Source organism: Pelodiscus sinensis, chromosome 5 (assembly GCF_049634645.1).
Source record: "Pelodiscus sinensis isolate JC-2024 chromosome 5, ASM4963464v1, whole genome shotgun sequence".
In the NCBI taxonomy this organism is placed as follows: Eukaryota; Metazoa; Chordata; order Testudines; family Trionychidae; genus Pelodiscus; species Pelodiscus sinensis.
Window position 1 is genome coordinate 51,276,493 of NC_134715.1, and position 27,832 is coordinate 51,304,324.

A 27,832-nucleotide genomic window follows, 5' to 3' on the forward strand; every position below is an offset into this window, starting at 1 on the left:
AGCAAAGCTGCGGAGGACCCAGGCGGCGGGATCGCGGTGCGTCTCGGTCCGCCACCCGCATCTTCCTGGTCTGCTGGGGGGGGGGGGCGCAGCTAGTAGGGCCCCTCCCCCCCCCAGCAGACTAGGCTTTTCTCCGGACGCCTGTGAAAGAGCAGCTGGGGCGCTGCCGGTTGGTCCCGCGGCGCCGCTCTGGGCACTACTGGGCCAACCCGGCAGCACCCTAGCTGCTCTGCCCCAGGCGTCCCCAAGTCAGCTGCTGCTGAAACTGACCAGCGCTGACTACAGGAAGCCCGAGGCAGAGTTGCTCTGCCCTGGGCTTCCTGGAATCAGCTGCTGATCAGATTCAGCAGCAGCTGACTTGGGGACGCTTGGGGTTCTTAAGTTGATTCTGTATATAAGTCGGAACTGGCGGTCAGTTTCAGCAGCGGCTGAATCTGGACGCCAGTTCCGACTTACATACAGATTCAACTTAAGAACAAACCTACAGTCCCTATGTTGTATGTAACCCGGGGACTGCCTGTAATGTGTTTTTTAGATAGCTGAAATATAATTGAAGGATTTTCAAGAGTTTTTTTTAACATCAAACTAACTCTGGTCTTGGTTCAGTGCTAGGCCACATCTGGATGTTTTTTAAAGTCCTGCAGAGTGTTGTAAAGATAGTGTATTAGTCCTTAATTCTATTAGAAAGTATGTCATTAGTCACAGTTAAATGTACAAAAAACCTTGATATTACATTTTTAAAAACCATGATGGAGTTATTTTTGAAAGCAGAAAAAATTGCACATCCTTCTAACTTTACACATTAGTCCCATTAAATCACTTAGATTGCCAGTGTGTGAAAAGGCAAGCAGGATTTAACCTGTTGTGTAAATGAAAAGATACCCACAGCTAGTTAATGTTCAGCAACTGTCATTAAAAGGACACCATTATTTAGACTCATACAATCTTTCCCTAATAGAAACAGCTTTTTTTTTTTTTTTTAAAGGAATAAACATTTCCATAAAGTTTTAGCCATTTGTAACTTTTGTAGTATTGCACTCCTGGAAGCGGACTATAAACAAAAGTGAAACTGATGTGTTTTTTCATTGTCCGATCTGGAAGGCTTGACATAAATAGTGGAATATTAATTTTTAAAATTATTTCATGTGAAATAATGTATGTTTGTAGTAACATAGAAAAGGCTCTTTAAATTTAAACTTTTTACCTGTTATGTTTCTTTAAGGAAAGCTGTAGCCTGTGCAGGTTTGGAAATCTGAGGAGAGCTCAAACAACTGGTTACTTGAGATATGTCCCTAAAGTCACATCCACATTTGAGGAAAGGAGGAATATATTTGCTCGTTCAAAGACAATCATAGAGAGAAACAATATAACACCGATTTTTACATATTGGGGTTCTTGACTCATTGTAGCATTTAATAGAGCACTTCAGTGCACATAAGGATAAAATCCTATCCAGGGCACATTCAGTGATGGTAATTGAGTTTGAGCTCAAATAATAGAGCATATGTCCAGGTAACTAAATGTATTATAAATTTTGCTCCAGTTTTGCCACTGAAGGAAAGATTTTCACAATACTATACAAAACTTGGAATTCTTAAAGCTTTCTTAACAGTGCGATAAACGAACACCAAGTACAGACAGACATGGATTAGTTATCAATGTTGACATAAATGTAAAGAATGCAAAAATAAATTTCAAAAGAAACATGACTCTTGGACAATGTTTTTGTGACAAAATAGTAAGTATGGAGTTTCATTTTAATTGAAAGTAGTTCAGGTATATTGATACATTGCAAAGCCACTAAATAAACTGGCGGCAAATCTTTCTAGAAAAATCCACAAAATAAATGTAAGAATAGATCTGGTAACAAATAGCTTCTGTCACTTCAAAGATATACCTTATTGCAGATCAAAAATTAATGTTGAAGACTTGGTATATGAGTCTGTTTAGAACTGCATGTGATTACATTTTCCTGATGGCAACAGTTTACCCAAATTTTCTAAAATTGTCTTTTCACAGTAACTTTGCTGCTGAACTTTATAATTTAAAAAAATTACCTGAAACTGTCATGTGGCCCCTGGCAGAGGTCCAATGAAGTCATGGAACCTGCACATGTGACATGAGTATCGACTAAAGATGTTAAATATCGATTAATTTACTAGTTGAGTAGTCGATGAAATTTCCTTTGATAGGCACTTCTGCATTCCTCCTTCGAAATGAGCCCGGTGGGGGGGCTCTTGTGCATTTCAAAGTTGGAACTTCGTGTGCAGCCCAGGGCCAGCAGGAAGTTGTGCTGACTCGGGGCTCCACGCCGGCGCTTCCGCTTTGAAATAGACAAGAGCATTCCCCTCCCCGTCCCCCGAGCATTTCAAAGCGGAAGCACCCGCGTGGAGCCCTGAATCAGTGGGACTTCCAGCTGGCCTTGGGCCTGCATGCGAAGTGCCAGCTTTGAAATGTACAAGAGTTCCCAGTGGGGACTCCACGCGGCATTTCAAAGTGGAAGCACCCGCATGGAGCCTAAGGTCAGTGGGGGAGTCCCCAGCTCACCCTGGGCTCTGTGTGGCATTTTCGCAGAACCCGTAGTCAGCTAGGGATTCCCCTGCTGACCCCGGGCTCCATACAGCATTGCCACTTTGAAACACTGTGGTAGCATTTCAGAGGGGCAGCGGCACATAGCTGATCCCGGGCTCCATGTGGCGCTACCCCCTTTGAAACGCTGCCTCAAGGGGCAGCGCCAGAAGGAGCCCAGGGTCCGCTTCTCTCCCCCTCCTCCCTTGCTGCCTCTATCTGATAGAAGCTTCGAAAGCTCATGATGCCATCTACATGTTTTGTTAGTCTATAAAGTATTACCAGACCATTTGTCATTCTGATAGAGGCAGTGAGGGAGGGGGGGAAGCGACTAGTTGACTTGACTAGCTGATAAGCATTTGCTTAACATCCTTAGTATTGACAAAGATTCTTGCTTTTAAATCTTTTGTTTTTAAATTTCTGTTAGTCTTTGACACAAAAAAATGACTTGGGTCAGCTTATTCATCTCAATTTATTTCATGTCACAGTATTTGCAAACTCTTGAGGACCCTTCAACTAGAAACTTCATTGTACCATGATCTTCTTCTGACAACAAATATTACTGCACTACCCTAGAGTTGGTACTAGGGATGTCCAGTTGCAGTTATCTGACTAATCGTGTAGTCCATACTACAGTAAACTTCTGATAATCCAGCACCTTTAGGACCTAAGGGGTGCCGGATTATCTGATATGCTGGACTATCGGAAGGGGGGGCTATGAGGGATCTGGGGTGGGGTGGGAGGATGCCATTCCAGACCCCTCATAGCTCCCCCTTCCGATAGTCCGGCTCTGGAAACTGTTGGTCAGTTTCAGCAGTGGCTGAATCTGGGACATCTGGGGCAGAGCAGCTGGTATGCTGCCAGGTTGGTCCGGTAGCACTGCCCTTCGGCACTGCGAGACCAATCGGGCAGCACCCCAGTTGCTCTTAGGGATGCCTGGGACAGAGCAGCTGGGGTGCTGCTGAGTTGGTCCTGCAGTGCGGAGGAGCGGCACTATGGGACCAACCTGGCAGCACCTCAGCTGCTCTGCCCCAGGTGACCTGGATTCAGCCGCTGCTGAAACTGATCAGCAGCTGACTCCAGGAAGCCTGTTTCAGCAGCTGCTGACTTGGGGACACCTGGGGCAGAGCAGCTGGAGTGCTGCCGGGTTGGCCCTGTAGTGCTGCTCCTGGGCACTGAGGGGCCAACCCGGCAGCACTCCAGCTGTTCTGCCCCAGGTGTCCCCAAGTCAGTCGCTGCTGAATCTGACCAGTGGCTGACTCCAGGAAGCCTGGGGCAGAGCAGCTCTGCCCTGGGCTTCCTGGAATCAGCTGCTGGTCAGTTTCAGCAGCAGCTGAATCCGAGACCCCTGGGACAGAGCAGCCGGATTGGTCCCGCAGCCCCGAAGGGCAGCACTACGGGACCAAACTGGCAGCGCCCCAGCTGCTCTGCCTCCGGCTTTCCCTATTCAGCTGCTGGTCAGTTTCATCAGCAGCTGAATTGGGGAAGCCGGGTGCAGAGCAGCTCCAATTGTCCGGCAGCCAGAGCACTTCCGGGTTCCTGATAGTGCCGGATCATCAGGCGGGCCGGAGCATTGGATGCTGGACTAATGGAGTTTCACTGTACATTTAAAATGCAGAGGTGCAGCGGGAGTAGTTCCTAGAGCTGGCTCGAGCCAGGACTGAGCAGTTCTGGCCCGTGCTGGAGCCAGGAGCCACGGCTGTGGCTCTGCATTTTAAATGTAGTAAGAGGCGCTGGGCTCTTACTATATTTAAAATGAAGAGTTGCAGCATCCTGGACCAGCACGAGACAGGACTACTAGGTCCTGGATCGCACTGAGTCCAGCAGCCCCGGTTCACAGCAGCCGGGGCAGGCCTGGAGCAGCCCGTGGCTGAAGCCAGCCCAGGACGCCACTAACAGGGGCTGCTTGGTGGTAGCAGCCAGTGTGCACGAGGGCAGGGGTTGGGGGCAGTTCCCTGCTGGGGCCCCATAGACATGGGCTGTTGCTGCTGGAGCAGCCTCCCGTATCCCTTTCCCCTTCCCCCACTGCCTCTGATAGAGGTGCAGGCAGCAGTGGCTCCTGTTCTTCTCTATAAGAGGCAGCAAGGGAAGGGAGAAGCGACTAGTCAATACTCCAGTTTATACTTGCTGACATCCCTAGTTAGGACCAAAGTTGGAGGCCTCCTGAACCCTACCATCCTTGGGAGTGGGATAATGGTGGATAGTGAAGCCCAAGGCTTTCATCTCCATGTTGGGGCCTGGAAAGGTTGCCCTGCTGCCTACATGATGGGCATCAGGCTTTGGCTCCAGCCAATCCAAAACCAGACCAGATGACCCCATTAAAATGGGGTCCTGACCCACAGTTTGAGAATTGCTGCTTTAGTTGCAGTAGTTTACAAACTGGTCCATATATCACTGATGGTCTGCAGAAACCTGGATGGTCATGTGCTGCTGTCCTTGTTACCATCTGCTAAATTAAAGACTGCTAAAATACTTTAACCATTTGCTTATAAACCCTATAGGGCTGTTAAAAATGTGAATGGAAAGCAAGATAGGTTGATTTTAAATAATACATTTTAATCATGGTTGAAATCAGCAAGAGGGAAACCTTGACTTAAATAATGTATTGTAGTTGTGTGTTTCATTTGCACTTTTTTTTGTTTTTATAAAGACTGGTTGATTCTCATTGGCTGGTCATATTAAAACATTTTATTTGCAACCAAACATAACCTTTACACTAAACTTAATTTTTTTTTGGCTGACCAGGAAGATAGTGTGTCTGTCTACACTTATTTTTAAGTAGTTATATAGTTCAACATGTATTCAGATTCTTGTTGCTCACATTTTTACTATGTTAGAAAATGATGAATGACTCACTTACTAGATTAGTGTTTTACTTTTGATTTGTATCAAGCTGTTTGCAAATTGAAATTCTTTTAAAGTGCACTAGAACAAAATTTTAAAAATGTGTTTTCAATAATCACTTTAAATGTGCTCGATACTAGGGACATTAGATATCATGTAATTTAATAGTTTTGTAACCACATGAAATCTTAGTGGTTACCCGACTATTTGATAGTAGCCTGGGGTGGGGCCAGCACTCTGGGAGAGCTCCCTGCCAACCCTGATACAGAGGCAGCAGTGTAGGGTGGTAGGGGGAGCAAGTTAAAAAAACAGCTCCCCTTGCAGACTGGCTGCCTGCTGCCCCACGCTGCTGCCTCTAATACAAAGGTAGCAGTGGGAGGTGACAGCAGCCTCTGTCCGCAGGGGGGCTCAGCTCCCTGTGGACAGGGGCTGCTGCCGTGGACCAGCTTCTGTCTGTGGCGAACCTCCCATGCCCTCCTCTCTTTCTTGCACTGCTGCCTCTGATGGAGGTAGCAGCGCAGGAGGTGGGAGCAGAAAGGTGGAACCGTGGAGCTGGGGGGAACTGGCTTTTAAGGCAGCTCCCTCCCCCAGCATCGGCTCTTGCCTGCCCCACCCCACTGCTTCTGTAGGAGGCAGCAAGGTGGGGGACCAGGCGGGTCCACGGAGCCAGCACACGCAAGGAACATGCTCCAGCCTGCCCCCATCACCCTCCGCACTGCTGCACCTCTCTGAGGTAGCGGAGGCGAGGCGGGGGGGGGGGGGGGGCAGGCATGCAGGCAGACCCAGTGCTGGTGGGGAGCCTGCTTAAAACCAGCTCCTCATGGACAACAGCTCCTGCTTTCTGCCCCGCCCTCTCCTCCCTGCCTTGCTGCTTCTGATATCAAGGCAGCAAGGGTTGGGGAATGCGTGTAGTTGACAAAATTAACTGGTAAGCCCAGGCTCAGGCTCATTGGTTAATCGTGTAGTGGACTACACCTTGATGTCCCTACTAGATACACAAAGGGGAGGGGAAGCTAATCAAAACTGACTTACTGATTTTTAATAAATTGAAATAATTGTTTCTGGTTCCTATGTGCTTCAAGTTTTTTTTTTAAAAAAACTACTGTAGATCTAATTAGCTTATACCATGTTGTTGGGTTTGTCTTTGACTGTAAGAAGAAGGAAAACTTTACTGTTTTCCAAATTTCTCTTGATTTTTTTTTTCTTAACTTTCAGGGCACTAGCTGCTGATTTCTACAGTGTAGTATTACATTAAATGCAACTGATAATTTATAGAGAATTTAGGCCTTAAAACTGGTTTGTCACAAATTCAAATGTAAATTTATTTAGGTTTATTTTACAAAGATATGTGTGCAATTGTAAATGGTAAGAGAAGTGGCCTACAAAACTTTGTCAAGATGTGGTTCATGTGGAAGTATTTGAGAACCCCTCTTCCAGTGTCACGTGCACAAATTGCTGTGCGTTCTGTAATATATTGGACGTTGCCTATTTAGTCAGATTCTGAACGCTGTCAGCACTTGGATATATGGGGTTTTTTGTTAGTGTGTTTATCGTTCTACTTTCCCATCTAGAGATTTAATTGTTTTCGCTTATTAAAAACAATTTTTTTTCTTTTCTCCCTCTCCTTACCCCACTCCTGGTATCCTCCTTTAGATTCTGGACTTCAGTTTGGGAGGCAAAGATCACTTCTGTCAAGCTGGAATGTTAGTTTCAGTTTCACAAGACTTCAGAATCAGAAAGCCAAAGGGAACAGTATAAATTGTGGCAAACCAGTGGTGGCCATTTACAAACAGGATCTGCTGTGTCCATTTTTCAGGCGACAATCTTTCCTGTTTCTTCAGTATCCAGTGTGCCTGAGTTGGTCACCATGAATGTGACAAGTTTATTCTCCTTCACAAGCCCAGCGGTTAAGAGGCTGTTGGGATGGAAGCAGGGGGATGAAGAAGAAAAATGGGCAGAGAAAGCTGTTGATGCGTTAGTTAAAAAACTAAAGAAGAAAAAAGGTGCTATGGAGGAACTGGAAAAAGCTTTGAGCTGTCCAGGTCAACCCAGCAACTGTGTGACAATTCCTCGTTCCTTGGATGGCAGGCTTCAGGTTTCACACCGGAAAGGGCTACCACATGTAATTTACTGTAGAGTGTGGCGCTGGCCAGACCTCCAGAGCCATCATGAACTGAAACCACTGGAATGCTGTGAGTTTCCCTTTGGTTCAAAACAGAAGGAGGTTTGCATCAATCCCTACCACTACAAACGGGTGGAGAGTCCTGGTAAGTTCTCTGTCAAACGTTATCTAGAAAATAATATGCAAGTCTATTAAGTAAAGTGATCTGATGGCTGGTATGCTCTTAAGCACATAGGAATGTCACATCTCAGACTCTTCATAATTTCAGAGATAGTGTAAAGACAGTAGCTTACTCTTTCTCATGATGTGGGCTACAAATGAGAGAAAACATGTTTGATGGCTATAGGGAAGGGTGGTCTAAGCACAGGACTAGGAGTCAGGAGATCTGGCTTCTCCTAACTTTGTCACTGACTTAACATTAGGCAAGCTGTTCAGCTTCTTGTGTATGTTTTACACAGACTTGCAGATGAATGAATCATAAAGCACCCTAAACGTCAACATCAGTCAAGTAACACTTATTTTTGCAAACATGGCTAGATGTGCAGACTTTGAATTCACACAAAAAGCAACAAACGTAAGCAACAATTTGGCCAAGTGAGAATTTTCATCCTTGAGTGTTAGAATTCTGGCTGTTACTTAGTGATGCCACAAAAGAATCAAATCGTATTTATTAGTGGAATAGTACTTTTGGGCAGCAAAATGTCTCTGTGGAATGTGGTGCTGTGGGCGGATGTGGCATATGCAAATACAAACTACAAAGCAGTGATTTTAAGTCTTGTGACCTTCCAAATCAGAGTTGAACTCTATTTGGAGTTATAAAACTTCTTCTATAGTTTTATCATTGCATTAATTTTTTAGAAAGGTTCACATTAGGGATGTTAAATTTTGCATAATTGACTAATCGAATAGTCGATTAGTCAATAAGGGCACCTCTACCTTTGACATGTAGAAACTGTCCCAGGGCTGTTACGGTTGAGAGGCGAAAGCGCTGCCGGGATTGCAGGCCCAGTCAGGCAGTCCCTCACTGGACCTGTGCTCCCCACAGTGTTTCAAAGTGGCGGCATCACCTGGAGCCCAGGATTAGCAGGGGAATTCCCCTGCTGACCCTGGGCTCCATGCGGCGCTGCCACTTGGAAATGCTGTGTGCAGCCTGGGGACTCCCCAGCTGGCCCTGGGCCACATGCAGTGTTTCAAAGTGGCAGTGCCACGTGGAGCCCGGATCTGGCCCTGGGCTCCATAACCCTTTATCCCTCCAGCCCCGGGGACGACTGGTTTTGGCCCCCCCGACCTGGGACTAGAAACCACGACCCTGTCCTTCCCAGGCGAGCGCCCTATCCCTATCCCCTAGGCCACGGTACTTTGAAGCACCCCCCCTCTCCCCCCCACCTCTTTCTGATAGAGACAGCAAGGGGGGGGGGAACAACTAGTCGATTAATGTGGTGATTATTTGCTTACCAGATAGTCGACTACTCGACTAGTTGTTCACATCCCTAATTCACATAATGCTTTAGTGACCAATAGTATCTTATTTTCTAATACACATACTTTATTTTTAAATCCATTGTCTGTGCTTTGTAGATGTAAAATCCTTGTTTGGCACCATCTCTTTCTGTTCTTGCCTTCTCAGTCTTGCTAACATTTTAAGCACAAATAGCCCATTTCACTTGACTGGAAATATTCACATGAATTAAGTTAAACATATGTTTAAGTATTTGGGACTTGTCTGCACAAAAGGCTTTAGTCACCAGTAGGGATGTAAAATCCGGTAGGTTAAATGGTTAAACATAGTGCTGACTGCACTGAACCTATTAAAGGGGTGTGGTTGGGGAAGCTGTTCCAGTGTAGCTGCAGGGACCACCCCATGCCCGTGTCCAGCTAGAGGACCACTTCCATGGGGGAGGTCTGCCATGGCTGCTCCTGCGGGCCTCCAGCCTGTGTGAGCTAGAAGCTGGCAGTCCTGCACAGGGGGATTGTGGGGCTGGAGCAGCCTTCCAGGCTGATCCTTGGTACCAGGTAACCGTTTCAATGGTTAACCATTAACAACATTCCTAGTCATGAACTGTGTAGCTGTACAGATGTAGTTGCACCAGTGACAATCCCTAGTTTAGATGCAATGCACAAGCTTGCCATGGCTTACTGTTGATACACTGTACAAATGTAGGGATTTATAACAGAGCAATTATTTCTGTATAGCTTAAACACTACAGTGTAGACAAGACCTTACACTAACTACCAAACAGTTAAAGCCAATACCACAACATGCATGTTTATTCAGTAGAAGCTTAAAGGAAGGGCTATGTTAGAAACCTAGTTACAAAGCCTTAAGACAGTTTTCTGTTCTTTAGAAATGGGATATTAAAATGAACAGTTGTCCCTAACTATGTCCTTATGTTTAGATAGCTGGCTCAGATGTGTGTCTGTATCCCAATGCAAGGAAGACTTGGATTCCTTAAAAAAAAAAAAAAAAAAAAAACCTTTTATATATTTGAGCAACAATAGGACTTTAACAAGTTCTAATAGCAATGTTAACATTATGCTTACTGTTTTAATCTTGGCAGCAACTTCTGCATTATTCCTGGCAGCAGTTCACTGGTTTGGTGTTTGAGAATGTTTTCATCTGGTTTCATGGTATCTTTTTAAAAAAGAAATTACAAAATGCTGCAACAAGTTAGGCAAAATTAAATATAAGTAAACCCTTCAACATAATACCTAATATGATCAAGGTTGTATCGGGTAGCTTACAAGCCATCCTTGTGCTTCCTGGATTTACTGTCATTGCCACTTTCATTCAATTTTGGTACTGTAAATAGTGTCTTTAGGAAATAAAACCAGGATTGTACATTATATTGACTACTTTTTGGTTTTAGCTCCCACCCATAGGCTGCATGTTCAGCCCCGAGCCGCATATAAATGTGCCCTATGCGGTCCACAGGCCACATATTGAGTACTCTTGTCTTAGGCTATGTCTGTAATGGAAAGGTTTGGCTATTAAAATGCCATCAACATCCTAAAGTCGCCAAAACTGAAAACTCATCAAACTTGCTTTTCTGCCACCCATTGTTGACATTTCATAGCCACATTGCTAGTAGGGATGTAGAATCCCATCTAATCGATTAACTGGCTAAACGTAGTATTTAACGCAGGGCTACTTAACGCATGTTCCATGGGCTACCTGCGGCCCGGGACCCGTTTGTTTGCGGTTCGCAGTGCAGTTTCGGTTTACCTGGGGGCAGCCTGCAGGTGGGAGCCAAAACAAAGAAGTAGTCAATATAATGGTCTTCTGTTGATATGCATTCTAGTAGTTAAATTCCTGGACTGTCATGGCTCATTAAAAGTGCTTTCGTATGGGTGGAAATCGGATACATATTGCATTTTATTAATATCAGCAGAACTGACTTAAATGGGGCCTGCATATTGTGTAGTCTTGCCTTAATCTTTGTATTCATGCCTGTCAGTGTGAAAGAAGGTATTTGCATATGTATATGCAACTACATTTAAGTTGCATCCCTCAGCATGTGCTGTGAGTATCATTGTGGCTCCCAGAGCTTCCAAAGTTGAGTAGCCCTGGTATAACGGGTTAACTGATGAAACAGGGTGAGAATCGGTAGGGCTACATCTAGACTGCAAGCCTCTTTTGAAAAAGAACGTCTAGACTACAACCAGTACTTTCGAAAAAGCAGTTTGCATTACATAGCGCCTTTTTTCGAAAGAGCACTTTTGAAAAAAGGCATTCTTCGTAAAACGAGGTTTTCCGCGGTCAAAAAACTTCAGTGTTCTTTCGATTTACTTTCAAAAGAACGCGGCAGCAGTATAGACACAGGGAAAGTTTTTTTTCGAAAAAAGGCCACTTTTTTTGGAAAAAACCTGTAGTCTAGACACACCCTAGGAGGGCTGCTCCAGCCCAGGAGGGAGTGGGCAGCAGTGGGGCCCTGCTGGCCCTGTGTGGGGCTGGTGACTGGTTCCTGGCTCTGAGGAACCACTTTGACAGTGAGGGGAGCTGACATTTCTGTATGTTGGGGTTGCTTCCCTGCCTCATCCCACAGCTCATCCTGAGCAAGGCATTGCCATGAAACCCAAGGGATATTTCTGGCTTCCACAGTGGCCAGAGTTATAGGTGTGGTTTGGTTCACACAAAATTAACTCATGGAAACCTGCATTGCATTTGTCTTTATTAGGGAATGTAAACAAGTAGTTGAGTATAACTTGGCTTATCAGTTAATCTTCTCGACTACTCACATTTTCCCCATGTTCAGAAGCAGCAAGGGGAGCAGGAGCTTAAGAGCCAGTTCCTCCCAGCATTGGTTCCCTGATGCCACCTGCCTCTTCCCCCTCACTGCTGCCTCTATCCCAAGGCAGCAGCCCCTGTCTGTGGGATGTCTGAGCTCCCTGAGGTCATAGGCTGCACCACGGAGCAGCCTCTGTCTGGTGTGCCAGGGCCCACAGACAGGGGCACGCTGTCAGACCAGCCTCTGCAGAGGCCCAGGCTGGCCACAGAGAGAAAGAGGCTCCTTTGCGGCAGCTTGCTCTTCTTTCACCCTCACTCCACCCCCTGCATCAGCCTCTGTCTGTGGGGAGTTTGGACCCCCAGTGGACAGGGGGTGCTGCCACCTGCACAGGCAGCCAGTCCGTGAGGAGAGCTGTTTTTTTAAACTGGCTCCCCTCATGGACTGGCGCCTGCCTGTCATCCTACACTGCTGCCTCTGATAGAGAGGCAGCAGCACAGAGAGGTAGGGGGCTTCCTGGGAGTGGGATCGGGAGTGCACTGCTGCTGGCCCTGCCCCCAGGGACTATCAAATAGTCATGTAGCCACTAAAATTTCACACTATTACACAGCTATTCAATTACAAGCTCACCAACATCCCTAGTCTTTATTTGATGTCTTTCACTTAGGATGCTCAGTGGTAAGGGATGGTAAGAATTATTGGAAAACCTCACTATAATGTTAACATCCGGCTTTCAAAGTCACAGGTGCTTTCACGGGGAATAGTGTGTGCTGGGAAAAAAACACTACCAGACTGAAAATTAGTTAGTGTGTGGACAAAGAGGGATGGTTGCTAGATAAAGAATTTTGCATGTGTGACCGTGGAGGGAAGGTTGCTATGAAAAGAGTTCTGAATGTGCTGACAGGGAGGCCTTTGTTTCTGTTTTTTCTCCATCTTGATAGGACACTTGAGCATCTCATTTTGGTCTTCTATGAGCTTTAGCATGCACTAAGTGGCTTCTGGTCTGACTTGTGTCTTCATAGGTCTTCTTTGTTCTCTCTCTCTTTTTTTTTTTTTTTTTCCTGTTCTGAAAGTGTTGAAACATGCAACACATCCTTGATTAGGGATGTAAATGATACCAGTTAACCCACTGTTCCAGCCTGTCCCCGCTCCATGTGCCCTTTTTAACGGGGTATCTAATTAAATGGGATTTTACATCTCTGTCCTTCACCAGATCCTCCCTTGTCCTCTGATGCTTTGAAAGTGCCTAACTTCACAAATTCTGATCCAGAAAAGTAACCATGATTAATGGAATGACTGCAAGATTCACAATTAAGATTGTAATAATTCACTAACATGCACGTCTCTGAACAAAACTGGCCACTTTTCTTGTTAGCCTAGAGGCAAACACAGATCTCTCCAGATAGTCTGATTCTGGTGAATTTTAAAGGTGGGAAGGAAAGGAGAAGTGTTGGGCATGGGTCCCCAAGAAAGTACAGTCAGTGCTTGTGCAGAAGATGTACATGGAAACAATTTGTAATAATCCTACGCTTGGTTACAGGCGGCCATTACTCTGATATATCTCTACTGAAGGTTAACAGGCAAACCTGGGCTCTGCTTCTGGATGCTAGTGGGGGAGGTGGAGGTGCGCCCCACTCCTTATACAGCCAGTCTGCGTGCTGCCTTGCTTCTGGCAACACAGTACAAGGAATGGTTTGGGAGAGTGTTGTATCACGGTGATGGGGAAGTGGCTGCCCTGCTATGGAATCTACATTAGGCAAAGCTTCAATACCATCTCCCAGCAAGATTCTATTGATATCTGAGCGCACATCAATGCGGACTCAGGCAGAGCTTAGCCAGCTCACAGGAATACAGCACCTCATCAGCTGCACTAGAGCAACTTACTGCCCTACGCCACTGCGATGTCAAACCTCCCTCCGCCCCCAGCCCCATGCACTAGAGCAAGGGTCGGCAACTTTTTCAAACCAAAGAGACAAACTACATCAAAATTCAGAACTAATGGTCAACAAAGAGCCGGATAAGAATGCCCATTTGCATGACTGAAAATATACAACTTAATATTCTTGGTAATTGACATAATGATGAACAACAGCATAAATGAAACATTGTACTCTGACTGTATTTAATGGGACTTCCGCTGCTGAATCTTTTCATACACTTCTTTGAAGTTTACATCATAACTGGTCAAATACAGATTCATGTACCCATTCAGGCTGTCTTCTGTCAATCCTTCAGCAGAGGGCTGGGGATGTGGAGGTGCAGGAGTCTGGTTTGGGCTGTATGAGGGGCCCAGGGCAGGAGTTAGGGTGTATGATCCCCTCAGGGCACAGGACTCGGGTATGGGGGGGAATGCAGGAGAGTTATAGTGAGGGACTGGGGATGTGGGGGTATGAGGAGCTCAGGGCAGGGGGCTCAGGTGTGTGGTGGGCTCATTGTTGGGGTGTGCGGGGGGTGCAGGAGTGTTACGATGCTGTGGCTAGATGGGGGGCTTGGCCCCAATTACGGGGCTTGTTGGCTAGGCTTCATTTTTAAATAAAGTAAAATATTACGTCTAACGCACAAGGTTTCAACTTTGTCTTTTTTTATGGCAAGAGTGAGGAACCATTTTTGGGTCAGGGGCTACTGACCCACAGAAAAATCACAGGGATCACACTAGTGAGAAGCAAAAAACAAACAAAAAAAACCCCCGAACCCTCGCTAATGTGGTCCCCAACTGAAATCCCTCACTCCCCTGGCACTCCAGTCCCATTGTAGGAGTGGGTAGGGGAGGGAGAACTGAGGTTCAAGGCCTTAGGCCCGATTAACTCTAATGGGGTTCCAGGGTTAGTGGATTTTTGGGGCCCCCCAGGCTCCGGGGTGGGGCCAAAAATTAGGGGTTCAGTGTGCAGGACAGAGCTACTAGTGAGTGGGATAGGGATGGGGGTGCAGGATCTGGGTGGGAGGTAGGGTGTATGAGCAAGCTAGAAGTAGGGTGCCTGGCCAGGAGAGAAGGGAAAAAAGCAAGCTGGGGGTAGGTATCTGGCCTGGAGAGGAGACAGGAACAGAGTGCTGGTGGATGTCTGGCCAGGGGTTATGGAACAGGCTGGTGGTGCAGGATCTTGGTGGGGTGTGCAGGGTCTGGGCAGCACTTACTTGCTTTTTGTGCCTGCGCAGCTCTCAGGCTCCCTGTCACAGGCATGGCTTCCTGCTGCTCCATTGTCAGGATTCTGGCCAATAGAGCAGCGGCAGGATCCCCAGCCTGGGAGCCAGCCACAAACTGAACCCGCCCTTGAGGCACCTCGATGGGACAAGCCCTGAGACAACTCCCAACAGGCCCTCTCAGCCTTGTACACACCACCTAGCAGCAGCCTGGGAGCAGCATCCAGCTCCCATCATCTCCCCAATTGGAGACTTGCTGGTCTCCAGGGATGAGTATCTCTGGCAGGATCTGCAGGCAGCACTGGAATAAGCGCATGTGCCACTCCCTCAGAAAATCCAGCTGCTCCTTGTCCCCACAGCCCGGCTCCTCTGCCATCATCTTAGCCACCTTCCCTGCTCATTTAGTGTGCTCACCACCGCATTGTGTGCAGCCGGATGCGCTTGCTTGAGTGATCTCGGGGTTCATATCTGCTGTGATGAGAGACACTTCCTAGATTAAAATATGATTTTAAAATCTAGGAAAACTCAGGGCTTTCTCCACTCTGCTCCCCCAGCACTGGTTCCGGTCTTGCTGGGAGCACAAGGCTGGATCGCCAGTATGGGCTCCCCATTGTGAGCAGACGGGGAGCTTGGACCCCCCCATGGACAGGGGCTATTGCTGCAGAGCAACCTCTGTCTGTGGCAAGCCTGGGCCACCATGGACAGAGGTGGCTTCATGGCAGCAGCCCCGCCTGCTGCCACCACACTGCTGCCTCTGATAGAGGCTGCAGTGCTGGGGGCAGACAGCACCCCAGAGCTGGCACATAAAGGGAACCTGCTTGAAAACTAGCTCCCTGTGTGTATCTGCTACCGCTTTCCCCCCTCACCCTTTGTGCTGCTGCCTCTCTCATGGGAGTGGGAAGGAACAGGTCGATCTGGTGCTCATGGGGAGCTTTTAAGCCAGCTCCTCATGGGCATCAGCTCCCACTCTCTTCCCAGTTGCTGCCTCTGATACAGAGGAAGCGGGGTGGGAGGCTATGGTTGACAAGATTAACAGATAAGCCCAGTCTTATTGGTTAATTGTGCAGTCATCTACACATTGACATCCCTACAATAAACTCAACAAAATATCTCATGTAGTACAAGGTACATGGTTGTCAACAGTAAAGGGAGAGGGAGAAGTATTTTGTTGCCAAAACTGAGCATTTGTTGCAACTTTTGTTGCCTTGCAATGTGAATGCTCTCTGGGTTTTGTTGCTAAAAAGGGGTTTAGGAGACAATTTGCCAGCATAGACAGGGCCTTAATCAAAATATTCCAGAAATAATTGCTCAGCAGAGTGTAGTTTTAACATGTACTTAAATGTTTTGTTGAGTCAGGGCTTTAGGGCCTAATCTAAAGGCTACTGAAGTAAATGAGTGAAGCCCTGGAAAGTACTCTGAGGTCTTCCAGGAGGCATATCAACTCATCTGGATATTTGCCTAGTTTTACAACAGGCTACCATATTTTCCGGCGTATAGGGCGACTGGGCGTATAAGACGACCCCCTATCTTTTTAATTAAAAGATAGGGTTTCATCTTATACCCCAGCGCCCCTCCGCCTCCTTTGCTCCCGGTGTCCCTGGTCTGCTGGAGATGGTCCCCAGCAGACCAGAGGCACCGGGAGCAAAGCCGCCAGGAGCGCCTGGGCTTCCTCCCACCCCCCCCCCCCCACCGGAGCCCCTCCGCGGCTTTGAAAGCCTCGGGGGAAGCCGGCGGGGGGGCATCCCAGGCACGCATGGGCTGCCTCCCCGCCGGAGCTCCTCCGCGGCTTTGAAAGCCTCGGGGGAAGCCGGCGGGGGGGCAGCCCATGCGTGGAGGGGCTCCGGAGGGGGGGCAGCCCATGCGCGCCTGGGATGCCCCCCCCCCGCGCCGGCTTCCCCCGAGGCTTTCAAAGCCGCGGAGGGGCTCCGGCGGCGGGGCATCCGGCGTACAAGACGACCCCCGATTTTTGGGGGATGTTTTTTAACTTCAGAGGTCGTCTTGTACGCCGGAATATACGGTACATTTAAAAAAAGCACTAGCAAAATTATTACAGACTAAAATTTCAGTTGGACAATGGCTTATTTATACTGCTCTGTATACTACACACTGACATGTAAATATAATCAAATTGATTTTATGACAACATGGTAAAATGAGTAAGCAAACTTTCAGTAACATTGTTCTGTGACACTTTTTTTTGTATTTTTATGTATGAATATTTTGGGGGGGTAAGGAGGGCGGAAGCAAGTAGTTTTAAATGAGATGATACTTGGCTGTACACAAGACAAATCTGACTCCTCAGAGGGGTATGGTACTCTGAAAAGGTTGAGTACCACTGAACTAGACCGGGGCTACATAGCAATTATAAGCTCGCCAGCGTCAGCTGATGTTAGTTTGTGGGGCTTAGGCTGCAGGGTTGTAAAATTGCAGTGTTGAAGCTTGAGCTGACGTCTGGGAACAAACTTCTACTCTGACATTTTACAGGCCTGCAGCTCAAGCCCCACACTTGGTCATTTTCAGTAGTATCATAGTAGCACCTAGGATTCCTACTCATGGACCGAGACCCCTTTGCGCCCAGTTTTCTACAAATGCAGTAGAAAAGAAAGATGAAGGCCATCTCTATATTTACCACACTGGATATTGATCTTCGGGTGTTCGCTAAATTGAATACTGAAGGTGTCCCAGAGTAAGGGAAGTCGACAAAAGCGTTTCCTCCCGTCACCTTCCCGCTATGGAGATGGCACCAAGCTTGGCTTAAGGTATGTCAACCACAGCTCTGTTTCTATAGCTGAAGTTGCCAACCTTCCAGGTCTAGTAGGCCTGTAAAAATGAACAGATTTTATTTGGGCATATTTGTCAGATGCATTGCATGAAATGGTTTTTACCCATGAAAGCTTATGCCCAATTAAATATGTTTGGTTTTTAAGGTGCCACAGAACTCCTTGTTGTTTTTGCAGATACAGACTAACACAGCTACCCCTCTGAGACGATGTATATTTTGTTACACTTTCTATTTCATTATTACATTTGGGCTTTTTTGAAAAGCTGGTTGATATAAAAAAAATCAACTCTTGATGTTTAAAATCACAGTACTCTGAACTGGGGAATGAAGGCCTCAACTTTTTTTTTTTTATACGCTTTTTAAAACTTAAGATGCTGAAGTGATGCTTGTCTCCTATACACAAGCATATAGATTTTTAACAATAGCTATGTATTTGAAAAATCTCAATTTTAACTCCAGATTCAATTTTTTTTAATTTTAAAATTAAAATTTCACCTCAAATAAGCTTTTTTCCCCCTAAAGCAACAAACTGGAGGCTGAAAACAGAACATTTGACTGTAATGAAATGCTGGGGGAAGGGCAAGAGAGGAGGCTTCTGGAAACTGCAAGCCTGGGAGAATCTAGGCTTTGTTGAAAGCATGCTTCTTCATAGGCTGCTGAATGCAAATGGTGATATAAGGAAGAAAATGCTGAGGGCAGCTTGTCATCTGGCAAACAGATACAATTGTCAGAAAGAAGCACCTTCTACAAGCATGTTGGATAGCTCAACTGTTGCTGGTTTTATGCAGAATCATTTGTATGCTGCACACTTGCTAATGCAGACAATGGTGTAGTTAATGGCTACATCAAATCTGACTGGCTGCTTTTTAAAAGCTTTGCCTTGCACTGCCAAAACTTGCACACAACTTTTATTTAAGAACCTCTTGAAAAATCTAAACTGTCTCTTTCAGTTTACTCCTTGATTTAGTTAAAGGTGACCATGAGGCTTTTTTTAAATCTGGGATTATGTATGGTTTTTGTGTGGCTGGAAGCAGGAGAGGAAAAGGTCCAAGGTTGGGAGGGAGGGAGGGGGAGGGAGGGAGGGAATGTGGTGGGGGTTTTTTGTTTTTTGTTTTTTTTTTCCTTCCCTTGGAGATACCAGCAATGACACCACTAGTTTTGCTTGGGTAACTTGTTGGGGGATCTTGAAGCCTGTTGTTAACTCTCTTGCCTAACTGAAGCAGGAAAGGTATGATGAATCTTTAATCAGTTTCCTTTCTCTGAAGTGTTGTTTTTCCTTTTGAAAGGTGTTTGTGTGTGTGTGTGTGTTTTTGTTTTTATAAACTGGAAACAATTTGATTGAATCACTTTAATTATCTTATCTTTTGAATTTTCATTTCACTAGTTCTCTGGTTGTCATAGTTATCCAAGCTGTACAAGACCTGAATTTCTAAGGAAAAAAAAACCAGGAAGAAAAAAAAAATTAAAATACAAAATTAGGTTGCCTTTTTATACATCCTTATGCAATTTTAAAAATAATAGTCATACTTATGGCTCGAGACAATTCTGAGAGAACTTTGTGTATTGTACATAACTACCCTCCTTCAAGTAAATATGAAAGAGAAAAATATCAGAGTTAATTTGAAGAGTTATGGATAAGAAATTTCTGCCTGCAAATTAATTATCTTGGATTCCTATTTAGCTCTTTTACTTTCCATTCCAGTTCCCACCCACCCAATAGACAGACATTCTAGTTATCTGCTTTTGAAAATCCCTTGCATTTCAGAATTTCTCCAAACCTGAGGTGCTTTTTGGACCCTGAGCATAAAATCCTAAGGACTGTTGAGAGTTTAACATGCAGTCAAGCTAGGAAAAAGTCTATGGTCCATTAATCCAAATAAACTCAGTTCTTCTTTGACTGACTACTCGTGTCATTGGAAGACTGTTTCCTAGCAGTACCTATTGGGTGGGCTGTGGACGCCTCACAGCTTCATACATATACCCCTGTGGACCTGTCTCCTGCTTCAGTTCCTTCTTTCTGCCAGTGAAGGTCATTGACGCTTCTACATTGTTGCTTTGCAAGTAGTTAGTCCCTAGCATTGCAGCCTAGCATTGCAGCCTTTAGTTTCTTTGTAGTGTAGATTAGTTTTGTGTGTGTTATCTTAGAGTAGTTAGCGTGGGTTGGGTGTGTTCTCCCTCCTATTGTTTGTGCTCCTGGGGCATGCAGTGGCCCCAGGGTTTCAACCAATGTGTGAAATGGGGCAAGGTATGCCCAGAGAGGATCCTCACACCACCTGCTTGAAGTGTCTGAGAGGATCATCTGCCAGAGAAGAGCAGTATCTGCAGGGGATTTAAGCCGTGGACCAAAGAGAGCGAGCAGTGGCTTAAACTGATCTTCATGGAGTCATCACTTAGGCCACAGCCAGCCACTCTGATGGTTATGGATGCCTCGGATACAGGGGTATGGGTAGGGAATGTAAATCATTTTCAAACACAAGCCCTGTGGTCTTGCACAGTACTGACATTGCATATCAATGTCTGGGAGCTGAGGGAGGTTCATCTTTCTTGCCATGTGTTCCTGACCCACCTACAGGGCAAGTGTCCATCATCACCATGATACAACACCACAGTGATGTTTCATATCCATCGACAGGGTGGTGCTTGCTCCTCTCCCCTGTGCCTGGTAGGGATGTGAAGGACTAGTTGACTATCTGATAAGCAAATGCTTATCTGATAGTCGCTAGTTAACTAGTTTCCCCACCCCTTGCTGTTTCTATCAGAAAGAGACAGCAAGGGCGGAGGGGGGGGGGGGGGAGAGCTAAAGGGGTGCTTCAAAGTGGTAGCGCTATGTGGAGCCTGGGGCCAGACCCCTCAGCCCCACATGTTGTCTCCAGACTGCATGAAGCACTTCAAAGCGGCAGCGCCAAGTGGAGCCTGGGATCAGCTGGGGACTCTCCTGCTGATCCCAGACTCAGTGAGGCGCGACCACTTTGAAATGCCACAGGGAGCCCGGCATCAGACTCCTTGCGGCGGTTCAAAGCAGCAGAGCCTCATGGAGTCCCCAGCTGATCTCAGGCTCCACGCAGCGCTTTTGCCTTGCCTTTGAGCCACCGAAAGCGGCGGCATCCCATCGACTAATTGAAGAATAGTCGATGCATTTTGCATTGACTATTCAGTTAGTTGATATTTAACGTTCTTACTGCCTGGAAGCCATTGCCTTTTGCGATTTCACAACATTCACCTACCTCTGAGCCTTATGCCTTCTGGGCCTGCAAAACAACCATGTGGATCACCTCATCCGGTCTTTTCAATCCCAGGAGTGGTGCCTCAGGGTGGAAGTAGCTTTCTCCGTTTTCTGTGAGTGGGGTCATCCCCAGGGGGACCTACTTGGGACCTGCCTGAACAGGAAGTGCCCATGGTTTTGCTCCTTACAGGCCACAGCCAGGAGCATCTGGTCAATGCTTTCCACCTGTCGTGGACAGGGCAGTCCCTTTATGCCAGAGGTGGGGAACCTTTTTTGGGCTGGGGGCCACTGACCCAAAGAAAGATCAGTCAACAGTTGCACGCAAGTGAGAAGTGGCCCCCAACTGAGAAAGGAGAAAGACGCTCCCCACTTTCTCTCATACACCAGAGTTAGGGATATAAGCAACTACTCAACTACCCAATAAGTCTAGACTTATCGGGTAGTCAAGTCACTACTCGACTAGTCACTTCCACCCCCAGCTGCCTCTGTATCAGAGGCAGCAAGGTGGGGGAGCTGGACCCAGCACTGTTTCCGCTGGGGAGGCAGAGGCGCAGTGGGGAAAACTGCTCACGCCAGGTTCCGACTGCTGTGCCTCTGTCTTTAAGTGTAGCAAGTACATTGAGAACCGCTGGTGTAACCAATTAAAATGTAAATTGGTTACGTGTTAAACAAGCTCTGCGGGGTTCCCAGCTTCTATGGGCTTGCCAGTGTTCTAGACCCACACAGACTGCTGGCCCCACAAGCTTCCCTTCTGTCCCCCTGGGAGTTTACCAGTTAACTGGAACTGTTAAGCATCAGCTTTATTGGTTAACCTCTTACGTGCCTAGTAACCAGTGGATGAAATGGATGGTTAGCTCAGTTGACCTATTCCTTTATTAAACTCGCTCTGGGTCTGTGCTGTCAGCTGTAGCCTATGCCCTAAAGGTGAGGAGAGTTGAGATTGGTGCTCTGCCCAAATTGCTGTATGAAGCATAACTGCCATTCAGTGTCATTTTGTTGGGAAATTTGAAGCAAGAAACTTGTTTTTAATTTCGGTTAGAAGACAGATGTTCCAGTCAGTCAGCATACCTGGGATTCATAGTGCAGGTCATTTGAGATAGGCAGCTTGTTTTTGAGGGTAAGAAGCAATGTGCTGAATGTATAGGAGGCTTCTTGCTGCCATGGCAGCAGAGGTCTGACTCTGGGGAAACAGTAGCCATGTGCTGCTGTATTCATCCCCAGCATGGACTCCTCTCATGCCCTCCATATGCTTTTTCAGATTGAACTTGATCATTTTCCAGAGTCACTTGCTGTCTAAATGGAGCCAGTATAACAACACACACACCGCATCTGTGTCTGATTAGGGAGAGGAAAAAAGGTGGTAGTTGGTGTTTTTTTTTTTTTTTTTTAAATCACAAAGGCAACTCTGCAGTTCACTAGCGAGGAGAAAACCCTTGATAGTCTTGGCCAAGCCTGTTTGAGATCTGTGCTGTCCTGAGATAAATCACATTTAAAATGGGCTATAGCCTGCATTTTGTATCATGTTTCACTAAAAACTTGTTCATGCATGTGTTAGTAGCCTATGCCCCCTGCTTGCTGTGCTTGCCAACCTCCCTCCTGCCTCCCCAGAGCACCAGGGAGGGGGAGGCTGTGGCCCCTCTAAGCATGGGGGAGAAGGGAAGACTGTGTGGCTCCGGCCCACCCCACCCCCAGCACCGGGGAGGGAGGAAGCCACATGGCTACTGTTTCTCCCAACCCCAGCACCAGGGTGACCATGCAGCTCCCCCTTCTCCACCTCCCCGCCCCCCCCCCCCCCCCCCCCAGAGCACCAGGGAGTGAGAGAGGAAGAACACTGGATCGCTGAGAAGGGAGGAACTCTGGGACGCAGAGTGACATGCTGACATCACTCTGTCATCCAGCAGGAAAAGGGTTTTTTTTATATAAATAGAAAGAAAAATGATAGGGAACTTGTGCTGTGCCGCTCTGAAACTTGTGCCCAAACTGGCTTAAGGCTTTTCACTATCCATCTCAGGGATTTGAAATGTATTTAGAAAACTTTACGGACCCTGAAACCAGTTTCTGGCCCTTTCAATAAAACATTTTTCTTATCTATCATCTGTGCTTTTTTTCACTGCACTTTCAAATGTAATCACTAAAATTAGTGCTTTATCATTTGAACTTGGGTTTCATACTTCTCATGCTGCTTCTGCTAATGTTGTTTTTCCAGTGCAGGGGTGAGGAAACTGTTTAGGGTCGGGGGCCACTGACCCACCAAAAAAATCAATTGGGGGGGCCAAAAAATCAATGGGGGGGGGCCACACACAAATGGAAAAAATGCAAAAAAAATTAAAAATCCCACAACCCCTCCCCCCCCCACTGACACAATTCACGACTGAGAAGGAGGAAGACTGTCTCCACATTCCCCTTGCATGCTAGAACAAAGGGGGAACCTGGCTAGTAGATTTTGGAGCAACAGCATGGGATCCCCAGTGCTGAGGGGAGGAAGCCCTGAGCCTTGGGGGCCTTAGATTCCCCACCCCTGTTCTAGTGATTCTGAAGGTAGCAGCTGCTAAATCATATCAGAATTGACTTTAGGACAACGTTTAAGTAATCAGCAACCTTATTCTTAAGCACTACTATCTTGTGACCTATATGGCTAGTGTAAGGATTCCAGGATGGATCAGTAACTCCCTCCTCCTTCTAACACCTGGGAGAACTCTGATCAGCACTAAGTTTTCTGGTCTATTTCCGGCCAGATGGGAAAGCTTTGATCAGGAAGACTAGAGGGAGCAGTGTGTACCAGCTGTGTGCAATACTCCCATACTGCCAGCATTTTTGGAGAGGAACATTAGACAGTAATAGAATTAGAGGTGGGGGAGGAAAGCAACAAGGAAAGACTATAAAAAAGCAAGGGCAAAGGAGAAGTTGTTGCTGCTCCAGTCTGGAGAATGTATGTGTGGGAAGGGGGGAAAGGGGGGAATTAAGTGTCCTTTTCAAAGACAGAGAAGATATATTGAGTGGAAACCATCCAAGAGGAGACAAGAAAATGGAGACAGGATGAATTAGACATGGAAGAAGAAAGGGATGGGAAGGGGGTTGGAGACAGGGAGTCAGTCACTAGCTGACTTTAAACAAGGGAAGGAAAAAAATGGTCTGACTTCCGTGTTAATGAAATTCTTGTTTCTAGACATTGTTTTTCTAGCAGGCGTCTTACAGTTCTGTAAGTTTGGGGATGGGAGACTACATAGTGTCACTGGTGAGGATTTGTCACATTGCTTCATAGTTTTAGCATTGGGTGTATCTTTTAAAAATGGTATGCTACAACAGGTGTGTACAATTCCCCAAAATAGCAAACAACTGTCAGTTTGTTTGGCATGTGGTATTCAGCTTTCTTCATCTAATTTTTGCCAGTTTCAGTTCTAAAATGCACCACTGAAAACAACTGGAAGGGAACCAGATTTTAGGATTTTTTCCCCTTCTCCAGTGTGAATCAGAGAAGGGGATTTTGTTATTGATTTGTCAATGAGGATAAATCCTTTTAAAAATTTAACCAGTTTCCTGTCAGATGTCAGTCCAGAGTTGAGGTTGAAAATCTTTTCACCTATATGGCAACTTGATGGTAGTAGTAGGTAACCGGTTAAATGGGGGTGATGCTTACTGGTAACTGGTTAACCAGCAGCCCAGGCAGGCTGGAGCAGCCCCCCACCTGACACAGGCATGGAAGGGGGGGCTGTTCCTGCCTGGTCAGGCCAGCCATGCCATGGGAGGTGTAGAGGTGTTCAGTTCTGCTGGACCTGTGCTCCAGTCTGGCATGGCCCAAGCAGCCTGTTACCTGCAGTGGGCTTAGCCAGGCCTGCCACAAGCTGCTGTGGCCCACTGCACCCTGGGTGTGGGACCGGTTACTTGGTTAAATGTAATGTTTAACTAGTTAGCTGGTTAAATGGGATTTTACATCCCTTCTTGGTAGCTCTGGTTACAGGTGTACTGAGAAGTTGGATCACTTCAAATGTCCGTCCAGACTACTTTTCCTACAAGCTAATAAGTGTACCTTGAATCATAACAAGGAGTTCTGATCCACAAAAGCTTATGTCCAAAAAACTGTTAATTTTTAAGGTGCCACAGGACCCCTCAGTGTTTTTACAGATCTAGACTAATATGGTTACCCTTCTGAGACCTTTAAGCATAGACACGTGCTGAATTCTGAAGGCACTGTGACCAAATGTCAATTTAATGAATCAGTGGTCATCCAAGTAAAGCCTCTCATGTTAACAAAGCATTATAATGCAGGAAACTTAGTAACATTACTTTCCAAATGTGCTGTGCCAGATGTCTGACTTCAAAATTACAGTAAATGAAGCAACAAATGTTTTTAAATAAGTCTTCAGTAGCAAATATGCAAAATGACAAATCGAGCTGTGAGGTCTACTGAAATTGAGAAATAAAGTTAAGAAAACCAGACTCTCAGCTGTCGCCTTGAATGAATAGTCTGGAATGTGTGCCTGTCTGATCATAGTCACCCAAAACAGACTGCTGGATGGCTATTATAGAGTCTTTCCATTTGCAGTTAGTGTAACTTAAGTCCTATTGAAGCAAACAGCTAAAATCTTGGCACTTCCGCTGCTGAGAAACAGCAAAACAAATTTTCACCACCACATGGCATAGGAAAAACCTTGTTTGAATCAGGTGGTGTTAGAACAGCAGAATGTAGCTAAGTCCTCTGAGACCAGCTTTGGACATAACAATCTTAGTTACTGTTAAGAGCAATTAAATACAGAGTGTATTAAAGAGTGTAAGTGTCTTTATATGTCCCGTAGTTACAGGCTACTTATGCTTGTCAAGGAAAGTCTTGTTCTCTTGTACTATCTGAAAAATGAGTGCCTCAAAACTTTCTTTCCATTTGATATTTAACCTTTGGAAGGTAAAGTGGGGTCTTAAGAAAAGGTTCCAACCAATATGCTCGCATCAGCTATCTAACACTACAAATGCCAAAGAAAGTGAAGCAAATTCAGATTGAATCCTCAACTTAAAATGTACTAAAATCAACTCTGTTTAAACTGAGGCTGCTAGCCAGTGTATCGCAGCTGATTTCATCTGCTGAGGACTCAAGTGGAAGGGAGAGGTAGGGTTGGGTTTTTTAGGTCTTAGCTTATAAAATTCTAAAAGGGTTTTTTAGCTAAAATTATTGCCATAGAGATTTCCTTCTCATTCCTAATTATTCTTTTGCCACTTCATCCATACAGGATTTTCCATCTTGAACTCTGAGCATGAGTCATAGAATCATAGAACCATAGAGCTGGAAGAGACCTCAAAGTCATCAAGTCCAGCCCCCTGCTCTAGGCAGGACCAATCCCAACTAAATCAACCCAGCCAGGGCTTTGTCAAGCTGAGACTTAAACACCACTAGGGATGGAGACTCCACTACTTCCTTAGGTAACCCATTCCAGTGCTTCACCACCCTCCTAGTGAAATAGTTTTTCCTAATATCTAACCTGGACCTCGAGCACCACAACTTGAGACCGTTACTCCTTGTTCTGCCATCTGTCACTACTGAGAACAGCTTTTCTCCATACTCTTTGGAATCTCCCTTCAGGAATTTGAAGGCTGCTATCAAATCCCCCCTCACTCTTTGCTTCTGCAGACTAAACAGACCCAACTCCCTCAGCCTCTCCTCATAGGTCATATGCTCCAGCCCCCTAATCATTTTGGTTGCCCTCCACTGGACCCTCTCCAATGTGTCCACATCCTTTTTGTAGTGGGGGGGCCCAGAACTGGACACAATACTCCAGATGTGGCCTCACCAGAGCCAAATAAAGGGGAATAATGACATCTCTGGATCTGCTGGCAATACTCCTCTTAATGCACCCTAATATGCCATTAGCCTTCTTGGCTCCAAGGGCACACTGTTAACTCATATCTAGCTTCTCATCCACTGTAACTCCCAGCTCCTTTTCTGCAGAACTACTACTTAGCTGGTTGGTCCCCAGCCTGAAACAATGCTTGGGATTCTTCTATCCCAAGTGCAGGACTCTACACTTGTCCTTGTTGAACTTCCACAGATTTCTTGTGGCCCAGTCCTTCAATTTGTCTAAGTCACTCTGGACCCTATCTCTGCCCTCAAGTGTATCTTACCTCTCCCCCAGCTTAGTGTCATCTGCAAACTTGCTGAGGGTGCAATCCATCCCCTCATCCAGGTCATTAATAAAGCTATTGAACAAAACCGGTCCTAGAACTGAACCCTGGGGCACTCTGCTAGAAACCGACCGCCATCCTGACATCGAGCCGTTGATCACTACCCACTGGGCCCAGCTTTCTAGCCATCTTTCTATCCATCTTACCCTCCATTTATCCAATCCACATTCTTTTAACTTGCTGGCAAGAGTATTGTGGGAGACAGTATCAAAAGCCTTGCTAAAGTAAAGGTATATTACACTTCTGGTCTCCCTTCTGGTGCTCCTTTCTTATTCATTGAGTGGTGGTAATTTTGGTCTGTAAAACCTTTTGTTTTATGGTCTTAATTAGACCTGTACAGTCCCACAGACTGCAGAAACTACCTGAAGTAGAAGCTTCAGGGGGTAGCCCAGGTAGTTTGTACAGGATAAACTTAAACAAAAAATGTCTGGTAGCATGTTACAGACTAACAAAACATGTAGATGGTATCATGAGCTTACGTGAGCACAGCCCACTTCTTCGGTCATCTGAAGAAGTGGGCTGTGCCCACAAAAGCTCATGATACCATCTACATGTTTCGTTAGTCTGTAACGTGCTACCCGACTATTTGTTGTTTTTTAAGTTTACCTCAGGTGGGATTGTTGCATAGGCTAACTGAGGACCAAATTTTAGACCTGGAGTTAAAAACCAGGTGTTTGAGAGAGGATAGAATCTAGCTCTTTGTCTTGTGCAACAGTTCAACAAAGCAGCTAATTGGCACTTTAAAAACCTTACTTTTAATTGAT

General features: G+C 46.1%; 1 protein-coding gene across 1 annotated transcript in view; it reads left to right on the forward strand.

Moving 5' to 3' along the window:
* SMAD1 (SMAD family member 1) overlaps window positions 1-27,832 on the forward strand; it is a 69,875-nt gene that overhangs the window by 22,055 nt on the left and 19,988 nt on the right. Inside the window, exon 2 of the mRNA XM_006114681.4 lies at window positions 7,066-7,679. Coding sequence (XP_006114743.1) covers window positions 7,280-7,679 — 400 coding nt within the window. The 5' untranslated portion in view covers window positions 7,066-7,279. The remainder of the gene's footprint in view (window positions 1-7,065; window positions 7,680-27,832) is intronic.